This window comes from Gastrolobium bilobum, unplaced genomic scaffold (genome assembly GCF_033153095.1).
Source record: "Gastrolobium bilobum isolate Gb01-03AN ecotype WA unplaced genomic scaffold, APGP_CSIRO_Gbil_v1 utg7396, whole genome shotgun sequence".
Lineage (NCBI taxonomy): Eukaryota > Viridiplantae > Streptophyta > Magnoliopsida > Fabales > Fabaceae > Gastrolobium > Gastrolobium bilobum.
In genome coordinates, this window is record NW_026899269.1 from 194,013 (window position 1) to 216,283 (window position 22,271).

At 30.6% G+C, this 22,271-nt stretch overlaps 1 protein-coding gene across 1 annotated transcript; it reads right to left on the reverse strand.

Annotated features, from left to right (window-relative positions):
* Nucleotides 1–17,613: 17,613 nt before the first annotated feature.
* Nucleotides 17,614–20,095, reverse strand: LOC133289033 (transcription factor MYB20-like). Its single transcript, XM_061486885.1, has 3 exons — nt 19,835–20,095; nt 19,302–19,431; nt 17,614–18,616 (listed from the first exon to the last, which is right to left on the reverse strand). Exons 1-3 carry the CDS (start codon nt 19,965–19,967, stop codon nt 17,875–17,877), a joined length of 1,005 nt encoding a protein of 334 aa, XP_061342869.1. The 5' UTR covers nt 19,968–20,095; the 3' UTR covers nt 17,614–17,874.
* Nucleotides 20,096–22,271: the final 2,176 nt, after the last annotated feature.

Here is a 22,271-nt window from a genome sequence, read left to right on the forward strand (position 1 = left end):
GGTAATTCTGAAACCTCATCTCGTTTCAACGTAAAAATTCCTAAAGCATTCATACATGGGGTGCATAGATGGTCTATGCTTCCGCACCCCAAAATTTTTGTTTTTTCCATCTATGTATGCGCTCCATAGTATGACTATGGTGCTGATTTTTTGGACCTTTCATTACACACGTTAAAACGCTCGATATAAGCATTTTAATGCTCTGTAATGCGTTAAAATGCCGTTCTAGAGCGTTTTAACGCTCTGAGGCAGGTCATTTTTGTTTTTCCATATTTTGCATGTTAAAACGCCGTATATGAGCATTTTAATGCTCTAGGACAACAACACCTAGTTCCATTTTGTGTTCTAGGCCATCAACCTTATAACCATTACAATATGCACTTTACATGATAATATACATCAAGATATGCTTCTTCCAGAGTAAGGTATCAAATGCACATCTATACATATAAGTTAACTCTAACATGTCATTGTATTCAAGATTACAAAACAATGTCCATTGGCTCATCCATTGGTATAGTTATCCTCTAATATTCACTTGACGTTAATATTATCATTTCTTTACAATATACTTCATACATATATCTCAATTTGAATGTCTACATCATGCTTGGCCTTACATCACATATACACAAAATGGTCAACCTTACAATTCATAAGCTATTGCACCGGACATATACATGACCAAGAGAACGATAATATCACGTATCTAAATCCAATATGTGCCAATCCAAAAAGATAAGTGCTATATGTCCTAGGCCAGTTTCTTTTCTTGAGAAGGGCCAACTCCATCATCTTAAACACCTGAAACATAATCCCAAAAAGGTCAAGATAATCAACTCAATAAACTCAGGATCCTTGGAGGATTCCTCCACCCATGAGTTCACTTATCACATTACCTTGCATGCTATATCCTCTAGCTTCTCTTTGTCCAACCAAATCAGTATCAATAACACACCTATTCAAAGTGTGTGGTTCTAATTAATATCAATACATATCTCAAAAATCAATCCACACTCTTCAATATCAACTAAAACATAGGTTTAAGAGTTTACCCAAATCTTTCAAATCTCAAGAACACAACTTCTAGCTCAAGATTGCTCCAATCTAGTATCTCTAAGATCTTGGTTACCAACTTTTATGTTCCTAATTCATAGAAATTATGACAACAATCAATGGTAACTCATAAAATCACAAAATCCCCAAATGCTCATAAAACCTTAACAACCCATTTGACCAAAATCCAACGACACCTCCATGAATTTATGGAGCTTAACTCAAAAGCCTCCAACATAAGAAAAATGTGAAAACACAAGCTCCCATGAGAAGAAGGTCACTTAATTAAGGTCTTTTAATCTATTAGGTCCAAAAGATAAGACACACACTTAATTTGTTTTAGGTCACACCCACTTTGCATAATTTGCACTCTAACCCAATACTTTTATTATTTACCCTTTTGCCCTGAAAATTAGTTTAATTCTAACTTAGGTTTTTCACCTAGTTAACACTCTAATTACACATTAATTTCCAATTAATGTAATTTAATTATCCGAGTTATTATAAAATGTGAGTAATATACAAGCTCAGTTTTGGATTTATCTTGTGCTGAAATTTTTATTTTTATTTTTTATTAAAAAATGGGGTGGCAAGAGATTAACTCTAGAATACTTAATTATAGATTTTGATATCATGCTACACAATCAACTCTCCAAAAGTTTCAGTTATTAATTTAAATTATTTGATGAAGGTACATAGATAATTTTATTATATCGCTTGACATATTTATTGTGTTTTCAACGAATATATTGTTATCATAATTTCATGCTTTTGATCATAAAATAGGTCTAGCCTAATCATCTAACCTATTTACACCCCTAATACATATCTATTTAAAAGGCTTGACTTAAGTTTATTAATCTATTTGAGCATATAAGATCTTTAATATATATCAAGAATTAGAAAAAATAAATAAAGTATAATTATTTTCACAACTAAAATTAAGAATTATTTTAGTTTATTTTAATTAAATAAATAATACGATATAGGTTGGCCTGTATATTTTAGGTCAGGCTTTATAAAAGTTGGTTTGTTACCTATTTTCTATACATTTTTTTTATATCCTGATACTATTATATTTTACTGAACATATTAAATCAGTCTTACATAAACTAAGTTCTTAATAGGCCATCTGACTCATTTAGACTCGTAACAAATATCTTACCTTACAATTCTCTTGTTCTTTTAGCAACAACCTAACAAACTACGACTCTATTAACGAGCTATCGACCCAATGCTACCAATGATAAAATACATTTTCTAAAATTAACTAATAATTAAATTTATGAGTTTGATAAAAATAGATGTAGCACTAAAAAGTGTAAGTGTTATGAGCACAATAAATAAAAATGGGAATTTGACTTTATTGAAGAAGCCTGACCTCAAATGGCTTTATCGAGGAAGTCCGACCTCTTTTACAAAGTGCTATTTTCTAAATAATTCTTCTGATTATCTTTATTCCAATACTTTAAGGTTTAAATAGATAATACAAGACAACCTTATAAATAACTACCCACTAGCACTAGAAAAGCTCCACTAATAACTATAAACTATCATTTAGGAAAGTTGTAATAGAAATAACTACCCACTACTTAAATAACATAACAATTCAAAAAATAATAAAATAAAAAAAAGCTGTAACATTTCTTTCCCCTAAAAATAACTCTTGTCGTCAAGAGTAAATTCAACATCAAGTAATTGAATCATCTTCAATATTTGCTTCTCCTTCACTTTCGTCCATCACCGCCTCGTCGTCGCTCTCTTTTATCACTGCTTGGATGGTGAATAATTGTTTGCTCCAGCGAACGAGAGTCGTGTAGGAGGCGCTACTGCCGAAAGATGCAACACCGCAGGTGGGAGTGGATAAAGGTGAACCCTTGGTGTTGCTGACTGTTATGGTTCGTCGCACATTCTGAGCAGGAAATATGATCTTCTGATCACGGGCCTTGTATAATTTTGCCAGCCCAATAGTAGATAAGAGGGTGTTGGGCATGTTAGCCACCAAAGCGTCCAACCACTTGGAGAATTGATTGAACACCTCCTTGAATTGCTCTGACAAAGACTGGACTGCGTCTTCCAATTTCTGAACGCGCTTGTCCATGCCTGAGCTTTGATACCAGTTGTTACGAACACAATAAATAAAAATGGAAATTTGGCTTTATTGAGGAAGCCTGATCTCAAATGGCTTTACTGAGGAAGCTTGAACTCTTGCACAAGTGCCTTTTGGGATAACTTTTCTAATCTGATTTGATAATTTTTATTCCAATATTTCAAGATTTAAATAGATAATACAAGACAATCTTAGAAATAACTACCCATTAGCACTAAATAAGCTCCACTAATAACTATAAACTATTATTTAGGAAAGTTGAAATAGAAATAACTATCCACTACTTAAACAACCTAATAATTCAAAAACTAATAAAATAAAAATAAAAAACCGTAACAGTAAGCAATATTATAGTGAACTTAAGATGTAATAAAAAATAGTAAAAATAATCCTTAAAAAGCGTATTTTTAGTCATATTAATATTTGAATGACAAAAATTACGTTGAGGATTCTCAAATGTATATTTCATATGTCGAATTGATTCTAAATATATATTTTATTAGTAAAATTAATTACTTGTATCCTTGACCTAAAAAAGGGCTGATCGATAAAAACACATTCACAAGCCTTGAACATTTTAAAAATTAACACGAGTAACACTGTTTTTTAAAAAAATTGATCTAACAATTTATTCCGAAATTAAAAAAAAAAGGTGAACTTTTAGACCGGTATGTGGAGTTGGTGATAATGTGCTGTTATACGCGTAGATGGTCCCGAACCAAAAAGAATGGTTAACTGTTTCATCGTCCTTCTATCTACTCGTGTGTCGCCGAGTGGAGAAACCTGCTCACCAGACACAACTTTTCTTTCTGAATTTTCAACTTGCTAATAGACGGCAAGGGACCGTTTGGTATAAGGGTTTTTTTTAGGATTTATGAAAAATTGAAAGTGATAATTTTATTTATTTATGTTTGGTATAAGATTTTTAAATTTTTTTCGAGAATTTAATTTTCTTGGAATTTTATTTTGTGTGTACATTTTTTTGATAAAACCATCCAGAAATATCATCCATGAGGTGATATATTAGGATTTCTATAGTAAGGAAAAATTTAATACAACTAAACATAGCATCAAGAAAATTAATCCAATATTATTGGGAATATGTTAGTCTACCAAACAACTTTTTGGTAACATTTCCAGAAAACTCATTTTCTCATTATATTTTTAGAAATCGTGATTCTCAGATAAAAAAAATTTCTTCTCTGCCAAACACCCACAAAATGTTTTGGGCAAATCCACGCGTCTTCTCTTTGCGTGGTCCCTGCACCATCCTAATCAGATAAAGATACACGTGGACAAAATTCATTTTTTTGCTAAACGAGTAATATTAGATTAAAAAAATCGATACTATCAAATTTTTTCATTTTTATCTTGTCTATCACTTTCAAATATTATTATACCATAATCTCAATTAACTTTTATTATTTCTTTCTTTGATAGACATGATAGACATAAAAAAAAAGTCGATAGAATAACTTATCCTCCAAAAACCTTTAATTAAACCTATGAATTAACTTTTTAAAAAAAAAAGATATATTATTCTACTTATATTTTTTCATGCCTACTTTGTCAACCAATCTCTAACACTGTTAAATTAGAAAAGAAAAAAATGATAAAGATTAATTACAATACTGATCTAATAGTATTGAAAATTGATAGACAAAATAGGCATAAAAAAAATATGTAACGTATCCCTAAAAGTAATATAATATCTTACGGGGCAGGTTATATTTACAAATTTTTTTGGGCAGGTTATATTTACAAACTTTTTTGTTTACAAACTCTTACAAACTACACTATGTAGGACCGGTCCTACATTAATCACACATTGTACGACCGGTCCTACATTAGTGTAATTGCAAAAAAAGTTTGTAAACGGATCCTGTCCCATATCTTACATCACTTAATTAATTATATAAAGGGGCAGATTATATTTACAAACTTTTTTGTTTACAAACTCTTACAAACTACACTATGTAGGACCGGTCCTACATTAATCACACAGTGTACGACCGGTCCTACATTAGTGTAATTGCAAAAAAAGTTTGTAAACGGATCCTGTCCCTTATATAAAACCTAATATTTACAATGTTGTTAAATAAAAATAAAATGGGATTAAATTAAACCTAAATAATTACAAAACAATGTAAAATATTACTTCAAAATCATTTCAAAATTTCTCACGAAAGAAATGTTTGTGACTTGTGAGTACGTTGCAAATGATAATGTAGTATGGCGAAGATAACTAACTCAAACAATTTAACTGAAATTAGAAGAAAAAAATGCACACGCACAATTATTTAATCAACCTAGTTTTTTTTTTTTTTTTTTCAATTTTTTCCACCGATTTATTAATAACACGATTCGAGTTCAAATTTTTCAATTTTTCTAAGATTGTTTAATTAATTTTAGAGCTCGAATTCAAAACATGTGATTAAGAGAAATAAATTGAATCAATAATTTTTAATAATAAACCTAAATTTCTTATACTTAAATTAACACGTTAATTCATGTGTAAGATGCGGATTAGTACTTCCGTGTGTGCCACCATAAATAGAACAATAATAGCAATAAACCTAATCATAATTTTATAAAGTGTTTTTAATCTTGTGTGTAATTATATTATAAGGAAAAAAATTAGGGATATTTGTTCTGGCTGTTTAGAAGTTCTAACTTTGAATATGCCACTACTGTTGTGTCACTAGTTGCAAACTCCACTTGTCTTATATTAGTTTGAGCTTTTGAATTTCAATGATGATTGTAGAATCCGTAGGTGATATGGATTGAGAATGATGCGCATGATAGGGTGCCATTTAAAACTTACTATCACATTTTGTACTATGTGTGTGTCGAATTTGTTATAGTGAATAAATGGCCACCATTCTTGGAAGCATTCGTGAGTGAAAATGTCAAGTCGCAACCAATGGCGGTCAATCCCCCCAAAAAATTATTTAAAATTGTCATAATGTTATTATATATACAAAATGGTTTGTAGGAAAAACAGAGAATCAAGTTTGAATTGTTAAGAAGAATTTTATCTTGATTTATTCAATGCATTTTATAAAAACATTATCCTATAACTTTTTTAATATTATATAAATAGTTACATTTCTATAGCAAAATAACAAAGATATATCCCGTTGGAAAGAGGTTCTGCTCTCAAACTTAGCATCATTATTGAATCAATTGAATAAGAACAATCCTGTAATCTTAGTGCTGTATTGCGGAGTAAATGAATGATTAAATAAAATAGATTTCAATTTTGAATTATTTGATAATTGATTAAAGAGTTTTAACCGTATAACAATAAAACAATTATAACCTTGTGTAAATTATTAAAAATCTTGATACGAACTTAATCTTAATAAATCACCAATTTATTAAATGAAGTAATAATAATATTATATTTTTCATGGTATAAAGTATAAAAAGTATTAAGAAAAAAAAATCAAACGTATATTTATGTAATGGCGATAACGCGGCATCATGATGGTGCATATGATCAATATTGAGCTCACGCGGGATTCACAATAGATGATAATCTTTGATGTATGAACTGCCAATGTCTGAGGGCCACGAAATGAACATTTTGTCGTCGGAGCAAAGACAAGAAGTGCCAAACAGAATGTGTGAATGCAATAGCTTCATGAAAGTACAAAGATTTGCAACGAATAACAAAATCAGAGTAAGTCCATAAAAGATGGCAGAACCCCATTTGCATTTTCAAAGATTATGTAATGAAGGATTATGAGCCAGAAGAAAATAGTGAGAGAGAGAAGTCAAACCCTTTTGAATAGCGCCACTTCCACGGGTCATTTTCTTTGGATGATTTTTTCCTTTATATCAAACAAGTGAGAACTCTTCCATTTTCTCTCGCTTCCTCAAAAGTGGGGTAATGTTATAAGGGTTTTATAATTCTCATTCAACATGAGAATTAAAATTTTGCTACACACCCTTCGATTTTCGTGCTGACATAAGTCATACATACAATTTTTTCTAACAATAGGTCCCACATGTTTTTTTATCTCTACAACATAAGATTTCAATTCTCTCTCAACATGAAAATTATAAAACCCATGCTATAAATACTAAATAGTATTTCATACGCGTTTTGAGGCTCCTTTTAAAAGTTGCAATCTGTAATGCATGCTAGCTGGAAAATTGTCAAATGATAAATTCTTAATATACTCTCGTAATTAACTAGAAAATTTTATTGCTATATATGCTCTATTAATGTGTACCAATTACCATGTCAGCTTTGTATGTTATTACTGTTTTTTTCTTTATATTTTTAATATTATAATTGAGGTGATACATATTTAAACTTACTTTGAAAGCACTTAAAAATCTCTGGCTAGATATCTTTTTTCTTGACTTTCTTTGTCTCCTTTTTTTTTAAAATGCATTGAGTAATTGTTTTTAAAATGTATCGTGAAATATTGCTTTTCTGAAAGAAGTAAATAGAATAAGAATATAGCATAGTTTTTTTTTTTTTGATAACATATAGCATAGTTTTTAGGGTCTATGTAATGCGCAAATTCATGCCAGAGATGGTAGCTACGTAAAACCTTCCTTAAATGACAATTCCATGATTCAAACATCTAACATTGCGGGTAAAGTTTATCTGTAGTCACAGTCAACTTCTACTATAACCAACACGATTGGGTAGAAGATTGACTTGTTCAGGTCAACAATCATTAATTAAAAATAATTAAGCAAGAAATCCGAAAAAATAAAGAACAAAAAGAATATTTATTGGTTTAGGACCAAATAGTCATCGAAGTAATTAAGTTATCAATGATTTTTAAATTGAAAATATTTTTACAATTTTATAAATATCAATTACTTATATTGGGGACAATTTTATTTTTAAATAATTTATTTTTTGAAGTAAGTATGTAAAAATATATTTTACTCTTAAATCAAGATAACTATATATTTTATTAAATTAAAAATTGATATACTCTTACTGATTCACTCTAAAATAAATATTTCAAAAGAATTATTTTCCAAATCGTGATCAAGTAAAAGGTACCAGAAACTATTCTATAGATCTTTCATAAAGCATACATGTCATCAAGCATGTAAAATAATCAAACTTGTGAAATTTTATTAGAGAAATGTCGATTTCACAAATTAATCTAGCTAGTAAATATTCCTCTAGAGGGCGAAGGGGAAAAGTTTCACTGATATAATAATCGATATTACTTGTCATCACTATGAGAAATCAATACAAAATTTCTGTGAAAATAGCATTTCTTTTTTATTTACAATGATGTTAAGTTTTTCATGCGTCAACTACGTACGAGGTAGCCAAAGCTTGCATGTTTGAGTGAATCTATTGGACTTATTACCCACGACTTTAAGATGAGGTTTTGTTCTTCCCTAGACAAGTTGTACGGATTGCTTCATATACATTCTCACTCTTAATTTTTCTCTAAATCTATTGTGGTCTCTTTTGTTGTGTTTTCCTTCGTTTTTAGCCAAGGATTAATCATCTTAAATTTATAATTTCCTGTTGTCAAATGCAGGTTGCATTTTGCTAGATGTATATTGGGTTAATGTCTCTTTCTCCAATCGATTGTTACGGGTTGATCAAAGCATAGTGCACTCAGAAAGAAGGATTAATTCAATCAACCTGTGCTTTAAAATTATAAAAATTAATATAGACCCAAAGTAAATTAAAATTATAAAAATACATTTTTATTAATCTCAAAATAATATCATTTTGAGGTCATAAAATAAAGGGTTTTATGTTTATCATTTAACGTAATATAACTTCACTTTCCTACACACACATTAAAAAGGTGGGGTCCACATGTTTTTTTTTTCTTTCATCATTCCACTTTCTCTCTCTTTTGATGTGAGAGTTAGAAACAACACTTACATTATGTTACATAACACTAATAAAACCCTAAAATAAAAGTTAAATCATATATATATATATATATATAATTTAGAAAGTAAAATAATAGTAAAATGTATTAGTTAAATAATTTTTTTTTTCATTTTTTATTATTGCATAAAAATTTCATGCTGATTTAAAGAAATAATTTTAATTTATTTTAATCAATAAGTTTAACGTAAAATTTTATCTCATAATAGATTATGTCAAAGAATGTGTCAGATAATTTTTGTAAATAATATTAATTAATTAGAAAAAAGAAAAAGAAAATAATAATAATAAATGATATGTAACAGTTTCTAAGAGTGGTAAACAAACTAGGGGGCTTACAGGGGCCTTTGCCTCGACTCGTGAAGGCCTGAACCTACATGTCTGAAATTGGTTATTGGAACCAGGCTTGGACTTGTATAAAAACTCGTTTAATAAAAAGGCCTAAGGCTCCAAGCTTAGCCTGTTATTTGTCAAGCTGACACATTTAAACGCAGGCTTAACCTTTTAAGACCAAAGTTCAGCTCGGCTCGACCCGTTAACACCCCTAAGAGTTTCCTCTTTTCCATGGCCTTGATTTGTACTAAAATAACTTGGCCAGTAAAAATAGGGGCGTGTTAAAAAAAATCACATAAATCGAGCGGGATTATGAATTAAATCAAATTGCATTATGAATAACCATTTTTTTAATCGTTTTAAAAACTAAATTATTATCTAAAAAAAAAACTAAATTATTATTTTTAAACTGATTTAGAAATTGATTGTTTTTGAAAATTGCATGATTCGGTTTTGAATTAGACTTATTTTGATTCAGTTGGATTCATATAAAAATTTAAACCGAACCGGATTATATTTATCTAGGAGGGTGCGAAAAAGGGCAAATCATTTCTGTGTATTTATGGTAGAAATTATTTTTGACACAAAACAAGAGTGAGCTCCATATTAGTGCCACAAACACAAAAATAATTTTCTGGCGAAAAAAATCATATAAACCAAATTAAATTATGAATCAAATCGAACCACATTATAAATAATTATAGAAAAATAGTTGTATCATGTTATAGGAAATTAGTTGTGTCATGCTATAGACACAACCAATGTGGACCCCATCACTTTAAAAAAGAGAAAAGAAATGGTGGAGTCCACATTTGTTGTGTCTATAGCACGACACAACCAATTTCCTACAACATGATACAACTATTTCCCATAATTATATTATTCTGAATTATTTTAAGGCTGAACCATTTTCTGAATCAATATAAAAGCCAAATTATTTTTAAATCAACTTAAGAACAAAATTATTTTTTAAACAAATTCGATTCTATATTGATTTGATTCAGTTTAGCATAAAAAACAACCTAATAAACCCACTCATAAATTAACATGCTTGATTCACCCAATCCTTATTTAAGTTTCGTTGACCCTTTGAGGATTTTGATTTGACCAGTAATGAATCTGACATTAAATACTGTATGTTCCCATCTGGTTGAATTGGTGTTTTTTCCTCTTGAATTAATTAATGAATGTATGCTTCTGCATAAGCACAAACTAGAAACGTTGCGAGCAAGCAGGGCGGAGCCATGGTTCAAGCCTCAAAGCATTTATTTTTTATTTTTCTTATTTTTAAAAATTTCTTAAAGATTCGTACAATGTATTGTTTAATCGCCTCAAAAGAATAAAATTAATATTTATCCATCCCAATATAAAATTCTTCAATCCACCCGTCACGTCAAGCGGGACAGTTGTAGTTTATAATATACTATACAAGATGTATTACATAAAATTTTTCAAAAAAAAAAGATATATTACATAAATAATAGTTTATATAAACACATTACATATCATTAAGTTTGATTTTCAATTGATGTATTTTCATATTAATCTTTTTAATAACAATACACGTGTATTACGTAATTTTTACAATTATATTATCTTAATATATAATATAATGTATAGTTGGATCCACATGTTAGAATATATATATATATATATATATATATATATATATATATATATATATATATATTTCATGTTATTGGCTTGACTGATGATTAGACTTATTGTCTGATAGTTTGTTTTATGTGTTTATGTGTCACCGAGTGAGCTATTGGTGCCACCCTAGTGTTGATTGGTGCCTTGTGTCTATCTTATGCTATGAAATTACATGTTGTGCTTGTGAATGGTTATTGCTTTAGTCATGTTTGGTTTGCTGCAAAGTGAGTCTTTGTTTATTGGGTATCAAATTATGCACGGAACTAAAGTTACCGTGAGTGAGGAGCTAATTATAAGATGATAATGAATTGTACTGATCATGTGTTAGGCATGGCATGGCATGGCATGGCATGGCTGTAGAGCAAAGTTAATATTGTCAAAATTACCTACAACTTGATTTTAATCATATTACATGATTATACTTATGTAGCATCAGGTTTTTGAAATATTATTGAAATTTATTACGCTTTTTGTTTATATAATGTTGAATTGTCTTCTTTTTTTCTAACATTATATTAGGTTTGATTGTACGTAGAGTGAAGACTTGGGCTCCCCAACCGGTGTCAAGCGTTCTCCTGGGGCCAGCCATGAACTCCAGACTCAAGCACCATCACCAAATGATATTTAAACTCTAAGACAATTATCTCAGCAAACACCTCAACAAAATAATTTCCTATGCCTTAGTTTTATTTTACAATCTCCTCAATGCTACAAATCTTTTGAATGTGTATCTTTTGTTAGCAAACCCATAGATATTATCTTTTGATTACAAGTTTCAGTTGAGGGAATTTTGTTGCTTTTTATGTTGGACAATTGCATTTGCTTGGTAAAACTTAAAAGCAAGATTTATTGAATGCATTTTATTAGGAATGAGTTTGTACACTTTCTTTTTTCGGTAAACAAAAGGGCCAGAGGCTCAAACAAAAAGAAAAAAAAAAGAAAAGAAACAAAAACTAATCAAGAAATACCAATGACTTGCTCCCTCCCTACAGAGGCAAGATCAGCCTGATATAACAATAGTATACCACTCAGAGGTTCCACAAATACCATCTGGTCTGCAAGATCACTGACATTAAGGATGTAGTTTGCTAAAAAATTTGCGCACATATTTCCTTCTCTGTATGTATTGCAAACGAACCTGCCACTTTTTTCTAATCCATGTACGTATACGAGCAACAAGTTGAAGCTCACAGACTGCTTTATTGTCTGAAGTGAGCATAATGATTGCACTTGAAGAATCACTTTCTATGATAACATTATTAAATCCTTCATTCCAAGCCAACTCCAGACCACAAAGAATGCCCCATAATTCGGCTTTAAATGAGGAGCATACCCCCAATCAAACTTCCAATCCATTTAGCCACCTACCACTCGAGTCACATAACACACCACCACAAGCCGCCTGCCTCGGGTTGCCATGTGCTGCACCATCAGCATTGATTTTGACTACCCAGGCTCTGAGAATTGCCAATAAATATTAGAATATATTTTACTAGCACCAGATATCATGCTTCCTCTATCTTCCACTGTTCGTTGCACCTCTAAAGCCAAACCAGTAACGTTTGATATTTTATGTCCAGAGGGGTGGTCCCCTCCTCATGCTTGGCTATGTCCCTCAAATGCCAAAGTTTCTAGCACGTTACAAGAAAACTGGTTAGCCACAGCTGATGAGTCTTTCTATAGTCCCTTAGTACATGTAAAATTGTCTCTTCTTCAATATTGCAGCAAGGACACCTCAGATCACTCCTCCCTCAATGAGCCAACCTCGCATTTGTCGAAAGTCTATGATGTAGTGTCTTCCACATAAAAATCTTTATTTTCTATGGCCCATTCCAATCCCACAAAGATTTCCAAACTCTCATTTCATCCTCATCTATGTAATTTGATAAATAATGATAGATATCACTGACAAAAACTGATGAGGACCCAGAAAAACACCACACTCTTATACCCGGTCCATCCTTTGACGAAAGAGGAAGAGTATTACAGATTATATCAATTGCATTTAATAGCAACCATTCTTTAAGCAGATCTGAATTCCACTCACTGATGGCATCACCATATACGAAACTGCAGAGTTGAAATCTAAAACCAAATTATTATTTACAATTACCTCCTGCAGAGGCCCATAGTTAGCTAACCATTTGTCTTTCCAAAAGAGCACACCTTTCCCACTGCCAAGCACCCATATAAGATGATCCTCCAATGCACCCTAGACCCTACACAAATTTTTTCATAAATTAGAGTCTCCACCCCTAGCTATAACCGGTTGTTGTCTCCCACCATTTGACATATATTTAGCATGCAAAACTCGGGCCCATAACTGATTACCATGCAGATATGGATTGCATTCTTAAATATTATGAGATGGATAACTACACAAGGATTTGTATACACTTTGCTAAGTTATTTTATTCCAATTATATAATAAATTGCTAATAAATCAATATTTGTAATATTTTCCAGGATTGCAAATTCAATTGAGATTCTAAATTATTAATTATTAATTCTATATAAAAGTTAAATTTAAATTTTTTTTAAAAAATTCATGTATTTTCTGTGGAGGTTAAAAATCGCCTTTAATCAATTTTACTGATGATTTTTCATAATTTTTTGTGGTAGTTTAAAATTGTCGCTGATATTACCAAATCGCCGTTAAAGGTAGATTTGAGGACGGTTAGCAAACCACTACAGATTTTTTAATAATAGCACATTCCCTTCGTATGCCGTCAGTTGTAACTGCCTCCAAACAAATATGCGGTGGTTACTTCAGTAGTTAGATGAAATTGTCGTGGAAGAGCTCTCGACACTTCTAACTTTGGCGGTTTGGTAACCGCCATTTCAAATGTTTTAAACTGCTGCGAAATGTCATTTTAATTGCCGCAAAATGCTTATTTTCTTGTAGTGTAAGAAATAATATTATCTCCTACACATACATAAAAGTGTGTGAGATTCATGTGGGATCATGTAAGGAGAAAAGAGAAGAAGAAAAAACTCCATGCACTTTTATGTGTATGTAGGAGATAAAATTATAATATTTCTCATAATGTATGATATAAATATTACTCCTACTTATATAAAATTATGTGAGATTTATGATTTCTTTTTTTTCTCTTTTCTCTGTACATGTCCCCTTATGGACCCAACACACTTTTATGTGTATACGTAGGAGATAATTTTATTTCTTATCCCGTGAAAAATATTAAACTATATATATATAAACATGATCATTTGACATCGATGTCAAAATAAATTTTTTGACACTTTATCTGAACCACTGATTTATGTCGATCTGATGGCTGTAATTTATTGAGTTATATCCATAAATTAATCAGTAATTCTCACTACATTAATATCGTCAGATTGACTGAAATCAACAGTTAAGATAGTGTGTCAAACTTTTTATTTTGACACCAGTGTCAAATCATTATGTATATATATATATATATATATATATATATATATATATATATATATATGAGGTAGGTTATTCTTACACCAGTATAAGAATATGAAATGTTACCCCAAATTTTAACCGTTGATTTCCGTGTATCTAACGGTTAAGATTTATTGGTTCATATTAATTAATTATTATGACCCAATAAATCTTTTTTTTTTGTTTCCCAAGGTATCCTCTGACCCGACAGCCAAAGACTAATCCTTTTGAGGCGGGAGATTAGATTAAGTGGGTAAACCTCTCCCAACAAAGCCTTTTTCATACACAAGGCTAGAAATCGAACCATTGTCAGCATGCTTACGTAACCTAGCTATCTACCAACTGTGTTGAGCTTTGTTGGTATGACCCAATAAATCTTAACCATTAGATGTACGAAAATCAACAGTTAAGATTTGGGATAAGAGTTATTATTTTTACACCGGTGTAAGTTGATCATCTCCATATATACATATATATATATATATATATATATATATATATATATATAAAATTATATATATATATTTGGGATAAGTTATTCTGTCTACTCTTATTTTGCCTACCTTTCTCAATACCGTTAGATTACAATCTCATCCAAAGGTGGAGATATTTGCATAATAAAATAAACTATTTTCATCTTTCTTTTTCCTTATTGTCTCCCACACTTTTTCTCTCTCCTCCCCTTTCTCTCTATCGAGTTTTGTAATTTACAACCCGAAGTTATATTTTAATCTAAATACATGCAATGATTAATGGCATGATAGTTCTGCTGCATGGGTATAATTTTCAAAATTTCTTGAATATGATATAATTGAACATGGCAGAAATCATAAAATTACAAAAAAATAAAAAACACAAATAACGCTTCATGATAAACTCTTTTACCCCTTTCTCTCTCCCACTGCCTCTCACTCTTTCTCTCTCCTCCCCTTTCTCTCTCTTCAATGGCGTTTCAGCATCAAAAAATGGTGCAAGTGTTTTTCTCAATTCATCAAACCCAGCCATTGTTATGAGCATTTACATAAAAAATTGAAAAGGGGTGTCAAGAAGAAACAAATCCAGATGCCCTATGTTAAGGAATCAGGTAGGCCTGTTGTTAGGCGTAACATAGAGAGAACAAATATTCTTTCCCCACTTCAAGGTGAAAAACAAGAGAAGAAGAAGGAGATAAGTTGATCCGATTTCAAATTTCAACAACAAAGTAAAAACGTTGCGGTAATCGTGGATTAATTTAAAGGAAGGGATTATTTGTGATTTTTGTTTTTTTTGGTTTCTATTGTGTTCAATTATATCAGATTCAAGAAATTTTAAAAATTATACTCATCCAGCAGAACTATCATGCCATTAATCATTGTATGGATTTAGATTCAAATATAAATTCAGGTTGTAAATTACGCAAATCAATAGAGAGAAAGGGGTAGAGAGAAAGAGTATGGGAGGCAGTAAGGAGAAAGAAAGGGAAAAATGATGTATTTTATTCCACAAATCTCCAACGTTGGATGAGATTGTAATCTGTCGGTGTTAAGAGAGATAGGCAAAGGTAGACAAAATAAGAGTAGACAGAATAACATATTCTTTTTATCTGTAGTATATATCATTTTCATCCATATTTCTCATTGATTTTTAGAATTTCCTAATTTATTTAAATATTATATGATATTTCATTTTTTATAAAATCACAAAAAAAAAAATATTTACAAAACATCCTTAAATAATTATATAAATTGAGATTTAACATAACAGTCAATAAATATTTTGGATAAAAGTATTATGCAACATGATTCATAAAATTCAGGTTCCAAAAATTAAAAAGATTATTTATTTAATAACTATGATAAACATTTCACAACTTAAGAATTAAATTTAAATTGTAAATCTGATAAATCTACATCTGTTTTAAAATAAAATAAAACTATAATTTGAAAATAAAATAGGGTAACTCTGTACACTTTTTCCTTTATTGTTATTGGTAATATAATAAATTTAGCAGAAATAATACTTTTAAATTAAATTCTATGTGATTATTAATTAAGTAGCGAATATTATATTGGAAATAAAACTGACAAGAAAAATATTATGTGACAAAAATTGAGGTTTATTTATAGGGTTTTATAAAAGTTATGTCGTAGGAAAAGTGATTGTGTTATGTTATAGAGATTCATTTTGCATGCCAAAGTTTTTTTTTTTTTGCTGCGGGCCTCACAAAATATTATGTGTGTAGAAAATTTTTTGTGGTCATGTTAAATGATAGATGATAAACCCTTATTTATATTATGTTTTGGAAACTATAATTAGTCAATTAACCAGTGGGAAATGGGAATCACGCAGTCAATAGTGTAATACGTTTTGCCCTGACGTAACAGTATAGTGAAATGTAAGAGAATATACATTTGTTCCAATTGTTTATTTCATTGATTTCCTAGTTTGAATAGTAAGTATGAAACGAGCCAAACTCAAGAAATATAAAGGAATCAAAATACTTTATTGTGACGATTGCTGTTTGAACTTTGAAGATTGTGGTGCTGTGATGAACTTGCTTTATAAACAACATGTAACGGTGCATTACTTTAATTTCACGTACAAAGATAATGGCTCACCGACCAGGAGGACATTGAATGAATACATTAAAAAAATTGTAATAAATGGACGAATTTAAAAAATAGCACATAATATATGTCAGTGCACACGTACGTTTTGATTCATTTTAAATAAAACTTGCTGTTTGTCAAAAATTGGTCAAGAGGTTATTCTATGGCATTTAGTGCAAAAGTTTCTGATGCTTGCTTCAGCTTCACACTCCAATTAATGTTAATTGACATATTGTTTTTGGAACTTGGAACTTTTCCACTTTTTCTTTTACCCATTCGTAATTTTGAGTTGTTCAACTTCTGGGTTAAAAACATGGCAAATGGAAACAGCCAAATCGCTTCAATAAATATTATTAATTGGTACATGTCATTGCTGACAAATATGAAGACGAAGAAAGTAAATAACAAGTGAATAAATAAGGACCCAAGTAAATATTATAATTTAAGTTAGCCTTGGCTAAAACATAAGTGAAGAAGACAGTTACCTTAAACAAATTTTTAGGATAAATATTTAACAGTACAATAAAAACATCGTTTATTTAAATACTTTTTTCCCCCCGAAGTTTATAAAATTTAAAATTTCATTTACATGATAACAAGGACTACAAAATTTTCTACATAATCAAGTATGCCATGAATAGAGTAACAAGTAGCAACAAACCAACACGTTTGTAATATACCATATGTAGATTTCTTTAGGTGAAAAGTTGGGGGAGGAAAAAATGGATAAAATACTAAACAAGAGTTGAGTTTCTCTTTGAATCCTGATTCTATTTTTATTCTTTGTAACAATCTTAAATCAAAACAATCCATAGTCCCAAGATTCTGAATCCATGATCATTCTTGGGTACTGATAGAGAGCAGCATCAAACACTTGCTTTCTGTCACCATCATTATCATCATTAACAAGCAAATCCCAACTTCTAATGAAGTCATCATCCCACAAGGCCATATTGGTATTGTTGTTGTCCTTGTTATTGTCAATAGTATTATTATTGTAATTATGAGACCACTCAAAATCTGGGAGCAGCAGGTCTTCAAGAAAGTTGGATGAATTTGAAGATGATGATGATGATGATGATGTACTTGTTGATGAAATGGAAGGAACACAGGGAACTGGAATCTCATCAGGTTCTATTATTGGAACTTCATCTGTGGAGAACACATTCATCAGTTCCATTGAGTCCAATAAGGGTGTCATAATTTGGTCTCCCTCTTTAGCTTCAGTGATGGTTGATGACTCAAATGAAGTCTCTGGCTTCTCCTGCTCCTTATTGTGGTCATATTCAGGTTCCAATTTGGAGTCAAGGTCAACTGGGAAAGATTGTTGTTGATGTTGTTCTAGCAATGGTTGATGGACTAGTTGTTGTTGTTGTTGTTGTTCTGGTTGTGTTTGAGTTTGCTCAGTTGCATTAGGGAGTGGCTTGTGGGTAACAGGATCAATTCCCATTTTCTTGAGTTTTTTCTTTATGTGGGTATTCCAGTGGTTCTTGATCTCATTATCAGTTCTTCCAGGTAGATGAGAAGCAATCTTGGACCATCTGCATAAAAAGAAAAAAATATGAGAAAAAAAAGGACATCAATATTCAGTAAAGTAATCCATTTTTTTAAAAAAAATAAAATAAAAATAAAAGATCTATCATATGGTCCATGGGGAGAGTAATGGTGACATTTGAAAAGGAAGAATGACTTTATGACCATTAGAAAGGTTTATCTTACAATGTCATGGAAGTTAGGGAATCAGGAAAAACTGCCCATAAGACAAACTTTGCCTTCATTTATTTATTCTATATTAATGATTCCCATTTACAGTCAACTTTAAAGAACTGCAATCATAAATAGTTCATTTTCTTTTTCCTTAAAGAAACTGAAAAAGAAAATAGAAAAAGAAAGAAGAGACTTAGTCTACAATTTTTATACATCTCCTCCTCCTAACAGATGTGTACTATGTGACCATATCTTATTTTTCTGATGAATAAACAAAGTACAACTTGAAGGGCATTTATTATAGAAAAAATAACCCCAAATAAGTTATTGCTTTATTTTGATTAAGAGATCTTAATTCACTTTTGTTCAAATCATTTTCTGAGATAAACCTAGTCTAATATTTCATAATAGCACTGTACCAGTTATTTACTCAGTGGAAATATTGTTCAGCAAGGAATAGCTAAGCATGCAGAACAGGGGAAACAGGGGAAGAGGGTGCATGGGGAAAAAAAAAAGAACCTGTTGCCAAGTTGAGCATGAAGATCAATGACCATTTTCTCTTCATATTCTGATAGAAGCCCTCTCTTTAGGTCTGGCCTCAGGTAGTTTGTCCATCTGAGCCTGCAACTTTTCCCACACCTTAACAGCCCTGAATGAATTCATAACCATAGAATTTCTAAGTCTTAAAATCTGTTTTTGAATGCTTGAATTAAAAATGCAAATGAACTTGAAGCTTTACTCCACTTAACCCTTTCCTTTTAAATATATTCAAAGGTCATCTTTAAAAAGGAAAAAAAAATGTGATTTTTGAATGCTTTCTTTCCTTGTCTTTGATAGGGAACAGAATGGAAAGAAAAAAGAGCAAAATGAATCCACTGACCAAAATGCAAAAATTTATGAACCAATTAAAGATTTTCATAAACAAATTCCCTATAGAAGCATGAAACTCCTAAAACCACCATTTGTACTAATGAGGGGATGCAAACATAAGGACAAAATTTGGGCCTCAGAATTTAAGACATGCATCAACAGAAGGAGCAACAAAATGAGACCTGCTAGCTTAGGAACAGCTCTCCAGCAACATTGGCCATTAGTGAGAATAAAGTTGATGAGCTTCTTGTCCTCCTCTGAAGTCCATGGTCCCTTCTTCAACCCAACTTTGTCACAGCAAGGTTGTCTTCCCATTTTTCTTTAGCAAAATGGAAAATGCCTACAAATTCTAACTGGAAAGTAGAAATGATCCTCAAAAACTGGAGGGTTCTAATTGAAACTGAAATATATATAGAGAGAGACAGACTTTAGACTAGAGTTCCTAAGAATATGCACATAACAAGGTAGGATAGAGCACCACCACCTACTTATTTATATATAAAATTATAACCCCTCTTAACTCCAAAGTCCTCAAACCCCACTATCATAATTACTCTTTTAATTTTTTTTTTTTTTGTTCTTTAATTTCATTCAATTTGGTTTTATTTCTTTGTATTTTTTCTGATTAATTATTTTATTGACCAATGACACGTGTAGTTCAGGGTCTTCGACACGGTCCACACGTGCGACGTCTTCGTCGGAAAGCTCCACCTCATCGAACTCCTTTGCTTGGTTTTGAAGCGTGAGATACTCCACTATCTCAAGCCTCACCCAAAATAGCAATAGTACAAAAATAAGCGTAATATTCCAAAAAATAATTGGGAGCACATCACAAATTCTTTTTTCTTTTTTCTTTTTTCTTTTGACATTGTCATTTCTACCGGTTTTATTATAATGAAGATTTTTTTATTTCTTTCATGTAATAGGAAATAAGTTATCTTATATTATAAATAAAATAAAACTCACTAATTTTTTTTAAAAAAAGAATCATATCTTTTTATATAAATGTAATATAAAATACGAATTTACGTAACATGAAAATATAATTTCCCTTATATTGAATTCAAATATGCAACTTGTGCCACTCTCTTTATAAATATTAGCGTTCACACTATACAGTGGTGAGATTGATAATAAAGAAAGATTGTCATTTGAAAGTGTTGGAATGCAGACAGATTTGAATATTTTAGTCAAGCATCATAGGTTTAAACATATTTACCAAATGTTAATTAAGAATGTTTAACCTGTTAGTTGAAATTATTTTAATGAGATAAAAGGGAGAAATAAAATATGTAAATAGAGAGGCTTCTTATTTTATTTTTTTTACAAAAAAATTAGTGACCAGTCAAGAAATATTGGGCTGAATTACACACAATTGAGCCTTGTCCAATAGCAATATAAAGTGAATATGCTTCTCTCCAGCGAGATAATTGTGCTTATACAGGAGAGCTTTGTTTGACTCTGGTGCTCAAATCAGTATTTGATCAATGCGATTAAGTTACGTTAGATAAGATGATCATACCATGGCTTTAAGCCTTCATTATACAGTGATTGAGTAATGTGCTTATGTTGCCTTAGCTTGACGACATTTAATTTTATTGATGGATTCAAGTGACTTTTGCAGCCTATCCCGTGTGTGGGATGGCTATTTATAGGTTATGCCTTTTAGATATAGCTGGAATCATGTGTTTGTCTTTCGATCATTGGCTGTTGGTGAGGCTGAAGAACTCTGAGTTGATGTTGTCATGACTGCATTTTCGCTGGATAATGTATACAGGGGATGGACACATTTCCTTGCCCTTTAAGTCTCTTTATTATTGGACTTTTTGAGCCATAAATAGGTTGGACCCTATATCCTGTATGGTATGGGTCCAAATCAAGTATTAAAAGAAAAATAAGTGTTTAATATGGAATTAAAAAAAAAACTGTCGATTTCGTGCCTTTACAATTTGGAATAAAAATATAAAAAGAATACTAATATATATATATATATATATATATATTAAGGGTTATATTTATTTCATTTTATATAAGATAAACAATTTTTCTACACACATAATATTTCCCATAAAACAAATGGGAGTGGTCATTGGACTAAGGCATCCTTGCGGCCTTGCATACACATGCGCTCTTTATCTATTTGGGTCAAGAAAGATATATTTCCGTAAAATCATACTTTTTCGTGCTTTGGCCATTTCATAACCAAAATTATATAAGTAACAATTTTGAATTCGTAATATTGACTTGAACAGATTATGTGATTTACAGCTGGAACCTGTTTGTAACCCTTTAGTTCCACGAGGGGAGAAAGAATAACGTGAAATCAATCGGCTAAATACTTCTATTCAGTGGAATAAATAAGTGCAATATAAACTAATTCATCATAGAATAAGTCATTGTGTAAAAATATAGAGTTTAATTGGTAAACATTGAAATATAATTTTTTTTACTTATATTCATTAATAATTCGACACTTTGTTACTTTTATTTCATTATCTCATAAAAATAATAGATAAGAATATGTTAAATTATTAGTAAATATTAAAGTAATATATATATATATATATATATATATATATATATATATATATATAAAGTGTGTGTCATTTTAAAGGATGT

Coding starts and splice junctions, on each gene's coding strand:
- LOC133289033 (XM_061486885.1), bottom strand. CDS start 19,967: ATGGGAAGACAACCTTGCTGTGACAAAGTTGGGTTGAAGAAGGGACCA. Junction 19,432..19,834: donor AGCTGTTCCTAAGCTAGCAG/GTCTCATTTTGT, acceptor GAATTCATTCAG/GGCTGTTAAGGTGTGGGAAA. Junction 18,617..19,301: donor CATGCTCAACTTGGCAACAG/GTTCTTTTTTTT, acceptor CTTTTTATGCAG/ATGGTCCAAGATTGCTTCTC.